This window comes from Paroedura picta, chromosome 15, assembly GCF_049243985.1.
Source record: "Paroedura picta isolate Pp20150507F chromosome 15, Ppicta_v3.0, whole genome shotgun sequence".
In the NCBI taxonomy this organism is placed as follows: Eukaryota; Metazoa; Chordata; class Lepidosauria; order Squamata; family Gekkonidae; genus Paroedura; species Paroedura picta.
The window spans coordinates 1105397-1113342 of NC_135383.1; the positions used below are offsets into that span (position 1 = coordinate 1105397).

Sequence of the window (7946 nt, forward strand, 5' to 3'; positions counted from 1 at the left end):
GGGGAGAGGAGGAGCCGCCGCGGAGATCTTGGGGCAGTTTCCGGAAGGCGAGGGCTGTTTGCAGGTGGCATTCCCCACTCTCCCTCAGTTCTCTCAGAGCTCTCTCAGCCCCACCTCCCTTACAGGGGAGATGAAGGGAAGGCGATTGCCAGCCACTCTGAGACCTTTCTCTCCTGACTGTCACCCTGTTTTAATCGAGGCAGTGGGTGGGATGGGGGCACCAGACTGACCCCACAGGGCTCTTTGACAGCCGTCGTGGGGTAGATGATGGAACCCCCAGGCTCTGAGACAGTCTATCTGTGAAGGCTTTTCACTGAAGGCCTCGAAAGGGTGAGAGGCGTCTGCAGCCTTTTTCTGCTCCGGGGCTGCCCAGGTTCTTGCGGCCGGAGACTGGAGACTGTAGGAGGCCCCTTGGTCTGATCCTGCAAGGCTCTTCCTGTTTTCAGTCTTGATTCAGACCGCCTTGGCCTTGGGACCATGCTCTGAGTGCGAAACATGCCAGCCAGCTGAGAGCAAAGAGTGGCCCGACACATTTCAGCACTTGTTTCCATCTCACACAACCGCCCCCTCCCCCCCATTCCCCCGCCCATGTTGCTCCTGCTCTTCCCATGTGGTTTGCGTTGCCACCTTGGGCAGGGTAGGCAGAATGGGGGGGGCAGAAGCCCCAATTTTGGGCTCCCTCCAAGACGCGACACACATCAGCATCAGGCCTGAAACGATCATGACTTCTCTGACAAGGGGGACGTCAGGCAGTTGGATTTGCCAATTAGACTCACGCCGGGGTCCTAACCAGAAGCAGACTGGCCCATGAGGCCTCACGGGCTGGCCCAGAACGGCTGATCATTCGGAAGCACTTTCCTTTCTGAACTGAAACCGGACACCGTGGTGGCCAAAGAAGGGCCAGCTCCTGGAGCACCTTAAGAGGAGTCACCCCCCCCCTCATGTCTCTGAGAATAATTCCTCTTCTGGGCTTCCCTGGGCATCAGCAGGACTGCCCAGAACAGTGCTTCATCCAGAGAAACAACAGGCACCCAGCCCTGCCCCTACACGCAGCTCTCTGCTCCAGCTCAAGACAAAGTCACCTGGTCAGGCTCCCCCAGGGAGGGAGAGATGCCAGGGCGGCCTCCCCGTTGAGAGGGGGCTGCGAGGAGTTGCGTGCCATCCATGGACGTTCCTGGACACCCTTGATGTCCCCCCGCCTCCTTCCAGGCAGCATAAGGCACACTTCCCAAAACGAATTCAAAAATCTGGGCTCCCAGAACTCCAGCCGGGACATCTAACACAACAAGGACCACCTGAAAAACAGCCATGGCCTTTAATCTCCCAGTCTGGGCATGCAAATGACCCCGTCTCCCTCTGGATCCGTTTGTCCAGCTGGCCGATTTCGATGCCACCCTCCCTCCCAGGAGCCCAGAGGTGCACGACACCCCTCTCCTCCGCTTTAGCCTCCCTGCAGCCCTGTGAGGTGGGCTAAGCTGAGAGTGAGGGGTGGACACCTGAAAATGTCATGGCAGGGAGGGGCCACTCTGGAGGCAGCCTGGCCCCGGGTCCCCTCCGAGCGCTGCCGGCCTCCCTAAGCGTGCCGCATGGTGTAGCTCTGGATGGCCGTCTGGAAGAAGGCTGCCGTGTTCCGCTCCGGCTGCAGGAGGATCACGTAGCACTTGGGGCCGAAGTAGCTCGCGAGGAAGCCCAAGAGGTGGGACAGCATCGTGGCTGCGTCGAAGACCGTGACCCCCACCCCTTCGTGGAGAGACGTCACCAGGAAAAGGGCGACCCAGGAGGTGAAGTAGCCGATCATGCACAGCGAGATGTACTTGGCCTCGTTGTAATTCTTGGGCAGCGCCTTCCCCATGTAGGCCAAGCAGAAGCACAGGGAGGACAGCGCCATGTCGAGGGCACTGGGCACCATCCTGCTGGACTTGTAGCTCGCGTCGCACATGAGGTTCACGACGGCTGGGTCGCTGCTCAGGGCCAGCTCCACGGGCCCCGGGGGGTGGGTGTAGGCGGTGGCCCCCACAATCAGGAGCTTGGCGGCAAAGGCGGTGCCCATGAAAACCCACTGCCCGTGGTACTTCTGCCAAAGGCCGTGGGCCACGGGCAGCCGGGCCGCCATCCTGAAGGCGCAGACGATCTGGAAGGAGCGGACGGTCATGCAGGCGACGCAGAGGGTGAAGCAGAGGGAGAAGACCGCCTGGCGGCACACACACTTGGCTCCTGTCGGCCGGCCCACGTAGAAAGGCACGATGAGGAAGCCCGCGGAAAGGGTGGCGAGCATGAGGAAGCAGAGCCGCCCCCCGGCAGACTTCACCACCGGGGTGTCGGAGTAGCGGAGGAAGAGGGCCAGGACCCCCAGAGCGGCCGAGAGGCCCAGGGCCGCGCCCACCAGCAGCAGCAGGGCGGAGAGGTCCCCCCACGCCAAGTACTTCACCAGGCGCTTGAAGCAGCGGCCTTGGCCTGGACCGGACCACATGTCCCGTGGGCACCGCTGGCAGACAAAGGGGTCTGCAGGAAGAAACAGAGGAAAGGCCAGGAGGGCCTCAGGGTCTCATCGGGGGGGGGGAGGGGGCAGCAAGGCCCAAGCGCCTCCGTCCCACCCCAACAGGAGCTTTCTGGTCCTCGGCAGCACCACCACAGGGAGTGGCCAAGGGTGGAATTGCAGCTCCCAGCTCAGCTGCGGAAGGGGGGTTCATGGGGTCTCCCTGGCCCTAGAATAGGGAGGGAGGGAGGGACTAACTTACTACTTTTATTGAGAAAAGTCCCCGCTTGGCAGGGCACGCACTCAAAACAGCAAGAGACGCTGCCAATGAGTTTCTTCTTGTGGCCTCGTTCACACTGCTCCGAGCAGATGGACCTGGGGGGCTGCGAAGGGGAGCAACACACAATAATCGGCCGAGGTTCCTCTCCAGACTTCTTCCCCCCCCCCCCCCCATCCTGACTCCTTCCTACGTGAACGCTTGTCCGGGATCCTCCTCCAGAGAAGGAGTTGGGGCCCCTTGCCAAGGCCCCGGGAGGGGCTCCCAAATTCAGGGCCGGTTTAAGGGGTCCAAGGAAACGGCCCCCATCTGCCTGGAAGAGCTCCCGGCGGGGAAATGGGGGCGGACGTTGTGCTCACAAGGGGCAGGAGGCTTCTGGGAAGGCGGGAGACGCTCAGAGGTGGAAAGCCCAGGACAGAAGGAGGCAAGCCGGAAGCCTGGAACACTCCTTAAGCATTTGAGGGTTTAAGAAACAACCAGCCCCCTAGGCTCGTGGAAGCAGAGCTTGTGCAACCTCTCCGTTCCATGCATGATCCGGGAGCCCGTTCTGGTCCCACTCTGTTGCTGCTTTCTTCTAAGCCCGATTGAATAGCCAGACGCTGTGAGCACAGTCAGTCAAGGGGCACCCGGTGGCCCCGCGTCCCCCTCAGCATGGAGCCCCATAAAGAGAGAGCTGCCCTTTTGCCAACCGGCACTGTCTCGTGCAGGGGGGGCGTTCCACCCATGGGGTGCCACGACCAAGAAGGCCCCGTCTGCAGCCTGCCCTTGGCCGAGGCGTCCCTGCAGAAGGCATTTGGCCCAGACAGGCCGAAAGCCAACCTGTCATTTGCATTCCCCACTGAGGCATAACCCAATTTTGCCTGTCCCCATTGCTGACTGACAGGGCCAGCCCCCCGTGGGGAACCGACCGGCTCTTCCTCCTTTGAATATTCTGACCCATTTCCATCCACGAAGCCAACATTAGTCGCCACAGGGGAGCGGAGAGGGAATGAAGGGGAGCAAGATGGCCACACACACACACACACACACACACACACACACACACCCCATCAGGGTCCCGCAAGGGAAGGCTCCGTTTCAGGTTGGGAGGGCACCGGCCCCCTCACGGGTCTGCAGGGCGGTTGGAGAGCCAACGACGGCCAGCCAGGGAGAGGTCCCCTTGGCTGCCAGCGGGGCAGGGGGGGATGGGGCTGCCAGCGTCAGGCGGAGGGATTTGGGAGTGCGGCTGGACAGAACGGAGGCCTCAGTGGGGCAGGATGCCCTAGAGACCACCCCCAAAGCCTCCCGGGATACTGAGAGCTGTGATTCGTGGGCATGCCCAGGTCCCCCCGGAGGCTGGCACCTCTAGCCCCCACCTCAGAACTGACTGGGCGTCTGCCTCTGCAATGGAAGGGTCTCCCACCCCCAAGTTTTGCAATGCGTCTCCCTCCCCCAGCACCAAACCGACCGTGTTGTTGGGGGTGTGCCAAGTGATGGCTTCCGTGGAGACGTGCAGTTCTCCCCGCAGGGCGTCATAGGTGGCCATCGGCTTAAAAGGCCGGCCGGGGACGTCCCACTGCCACTGGATGACCTCAAAGCCGGCCGGGGGGTCGCCCTTCTCGTCGAAGCTGATGGGGGTGTTCAGCAGAGAGAACTGCACCCGGCCCACCTCCTCCAGCAGCTGCGGGACAAAGAGAGCCACCGCCTGTGAGGGGGACCCTGCCGTCTTGGGGACTCAGGGCCACTCACCAGCAGGGGGCAGCATGGTCTAACGGCCGATCTGGTCAGAAGAGGAGCAGGGTCCGGCCTTGGGCGGGAGACCACCAAGGACGCCTCTGCAGAGGAAGGCCACGGCCAACCACCTCTGCCTCTCCCTTGCCTGGAAAGCCCCTCGTGGGGCCGGGGTGAGTCAGCACTTGGCACCAACAGGGCAGCAGGCAGAGGTGGTCTTTGAGGAGGGAGACCCAAGTTCGAATTCCTGCTTAGCAATATTCTACTGGTTTGGCTTTAGGTGACATCTGCCTTCCGCACCGAGATTGTTCCCACAGCCAGGAGACCCAGCAAATGCCTGGCAGCCCAAAGTCCCAACTCTTTAGCGTTATTTGGGATCCACCATGAGGAGGTGAGCCAGAATTGCACCTTTGTACCCTCCCTCCTCTGCGACTGAAAACTTCGACATTCCTGTTTAGCATTTGGGGGACTGCCCAACCTGTCTGCTGAGGGGCTGCACCCACTTGGCAAGGCCGGCCCTGCCCGACCTCGGAAACCAAGCAGGGCAAAGAACGGGCAATACCCAGCAAGGGGTACGAGTGATTATGGCCAAGCCTCCTCCCCTGGCTTCTGTGCCCCTGCCCGAGCATCAGGCTGGCCCTGTGACACTGTGGACTAGGCGGCCTGATGCAGCAGGGCTTTTATCCGGAGCCCTCAGTCAACCTGCGGTGTGGGAGACCAACAGCCCCTTCCCCGCAGAAAGGGCTGGCACGGAGCTCACCTGCCAAGGGAAAACGTGCTGCTTCCGGCACCCCTCCGGGCGGCCACAGCCCAGCAGCCGGTGCAAGGCCCGAGCGACGACATGGACGGCCGAGTACACGTTGAAGTCTATGCGGTCCCCGCTGTCCCTGAGCACCTGGTGGCGGAGCAGCATCTGTGGGAAGCACCGGTCACACACTTGGTTGCACGCCCCAGCGGCGCCCTGTGCCCCGGCCCCCTCCCCCGTGGGGCTGGAGGGAAGCCTGACGCGGAAGTCGGCGAACCCCGGCATGGGCACGTCCTGGGCAGCCACCCCAAAGACGGTCCCGATGCCCGAGAGCCCGGCGATGCCGTACACCGACGGGTCGAGGGCCCAGGCTTCGGACGCAATCCACACGCGGCCGGTGAGGTTCTGCCGGAGGACCTCTTGGAAGAAGGCCGGGAGGGGCAGCTCCAGGCTGAGGACTAGCACCACTCGGGCCGTGCTTTGGCCCATCTGGCGGACGGCGGCCTCCCTCCGCTGCTGGGCGCGGCCCTCCTCCCGGCTGTCCCGCGGGACCGGGATGGTCTCGTGGAGAGCGATGCAGAGCCAGGCGGCCTGGGCCCGCAGCATGTGCAGGCTCTGCTGACCGTAGCCGTCCTCGCTGGAGAGGACAACGACCCAGTCCCACTGGAACTCCTGCAGCAGCAGGACCATGACCGAGATCTGCTGCTCCATGCTGGGGATCGTGCGGAAAGCCACGGGGAAGAGGCGGGGGTCGCTCAGGGCCTGGCTGGTCGCACTGTACGTGATCTGGGAAGCAAGAGGAGGAGGCGTTAGGACAAATAAGGGGGACCCCTACCCAAAAGGCGGAAGTGGTGGGGAAGGGGGAATGGCGCAGGAGATGAGGGTTAATGAGGAGGGCAACAGCCTTGAGGAGGGCCTGGGGATCGCCCAGGCAAGCCTGACCCCGTCAGATCCCAAAAGCGGACCCTGGCTAGTGCCTGGAGGGGAGACCTCCAAGGAACATGACCCACGAGTGGCCATCATGACCATCGCCAACCACCTCCGAACGTCCGCTGCCAGGCAAGCCTGAGGTCTCCTGGCTACACGATACAAATGCAGAACAATCAGTGCATCATAAACAGGGACTGGAAAGCCCTGGGGCACCACACGTCCCCGAATTTTGTTGCTCAGTTGGTGGCCACCTTATGGCGAACAGGAATCTAGATGCAGATTGGGGCCATTTTAAAAGCATCCAGCTCCCAAACCTTGATCTTTGTTTCCCTTGTCCATGCCCTACGGTTGAATCCTGGGCAGTCGTGCCACTAGCTTTCCCCATAGAGAGTCCTGTCTCAAGCGAGGGCGCCCCCTGCTGGAGAGGAAGACCCCCCCACTAGCCGAAGGGAGCAGAATGATTTTACCCCCTGGATGGTTCCATTTGCAGCACAGAGGCCACCAAGCATCCAGCTTTCCAGAGTCAGGTGCGCACTAACAAACCTGCATTCCCTTGATAAACGAGGCATACTGTAAATATACCTGAATCCAAAAATATGACATCACCCTGTACAAGCTACAAAATTGGCAGCAAAAGCAGAGAACACGAACTGCTGGTGAACAACGGACACAAAGCTGGAAAAGCAACAAAACTGGGACCCCCCCCCCCAAAAAAATGGGCAAAGAAAACAGCCGCTGCTCTCTGGCTCCGGGTCGCTCGGTCTCCAGGCCGGCCGCGGTTCTGTGACTCGTGCTCCGTCCCTGAGTCGCCCGGGGCTCCTTCGTGCTGCTTGTCGGTTTATGGTCCGCGTTGTGCGCAGGCTGTGCTAAATCAAATTTAAACTCCGTACTGCATTCTGCGTTGGGACTAGCTGGATTCCACGGCCTGGATTTATTTGATTGGCTTGCTTTGTTTAGTTGGTTTTTATTTATTTATTTTTTTAATGCCATGGTTTCGCTGTCTCCATGGCTGGGCCTTGTTTTCATTGTCAGGAGCCCCAAGCAGGTCCGGGGAAGAAAATGTTCTAAATAGTGAAGAACTGAAGTGGAAGCCAGGATTCTGTAGGAACCCAGCTCTACGCTTCAGAAGAATCACCGCCTGAACCTCTCTGTATTGGGCTGATCCTGCCGTGAGCAGGGGGCTGGATAACATTCCAGGAAAGGGGGGGGGGGTGAGAAATCTGGGAGCACCTTAGAGGTGGACAAGATGGTGGGCACGGGAGTTTTCCAGAGCTGCAGGTCCCTTCCTCAGCTCAGACTCTGGAGAACTGGCACTCCAGGAATATCCAGGATGGGGAATTCCTGGACAGGTGGGTGGAGAGGAACCTTGCTTGGCTCCCCTCTCCAAGGCAGCCCTTAGCTCCAGGGCAGCGGATCACTCTCACCTGAAGATCGACTGGAATGGCAGACCCCCCAAGCCCCCCCCCAGTGGTTGGCAAACCCCACACTTCTGCCCCACACAGGCCACCCTGGCGGGGGGCTCGGCACCTCACCTGCGGGACGAGGAACAGACTCAGGAGGTGGGCAACAGGGACTGCCGCCAGCGAGGAATCCGGGCCGATGACGGCCACAACTCGGGGACGATAGTGAGTATAATTTGTCTGTATCTCCAGCTGGGAGTGGTGGTCCGAGAGGAAATAAAGCACGGGGTGGATGATGTTGGTGAGGTAGCAGACGTCCATCATCTCGTAGCCCAACGAAATGCCCGGCAGGAGGGCGCTGGAGTTGTTGATCTCTTCCACCGCAAAGCGCATGGCCTGCAGGGAGCT

General features: G+C 61.0%; 1 protein-coding gene across 1 annotated transcript; it reads right to left on the minus strand.

The window, feature by feature from the left end:
- Positions 1 to 1494: 1494 nt before the first annotated feature.
- TAS1R2 (taste 1 receptor member 2) lies at positions 1495 to 7946 on the minus strand. Its single transcript, XM_077311504.1, has 5 exons — positions 7671 to 7946; positions 5224 to 5994; positions 4201 to 4413; positions 2739 to 2859; positions 1495 to 2502 (listed from the first exon to the last, which is right to left on the minus strand). The coding sequence occupies exons 1-5, from the start codon at positions 7929 to 7931 to the stop codon at positions 1574 to 1576; spliced, it is 2295 nt and encodes a 764-aa protein (XP_077167619.1). The 5' UTR covers positions 7932 to 7946; the 3' UTR covers positions 1495 to 1573.

Excerpts from the sequence above, each read along its gene's own strand:
- TAS1R2 (XM_077311504.1), bottom strand. The coding sequence starts at position 7,931 with ATGCGCTTTGCGGTGGAAGAGATCAACAACTCCAGCGCCCTCCTGCCG. Across the intron at positions 4,414-5,223 it reads AGCACGTTTTCCCTTGGCAG|CTGCTGGAGGAGGTGGGCCG; the intron begins GTGAGCTCCGTG and ends TTTGTCCCGCAG. Across the intron at positions 2,860-4,200 it reads GGCACACCCCCAACAACACG|CCCCCCAGGTCCATCTGCTC; the intron begins GTCGGTTTGGTG and ends TCCCCTTCGCAG.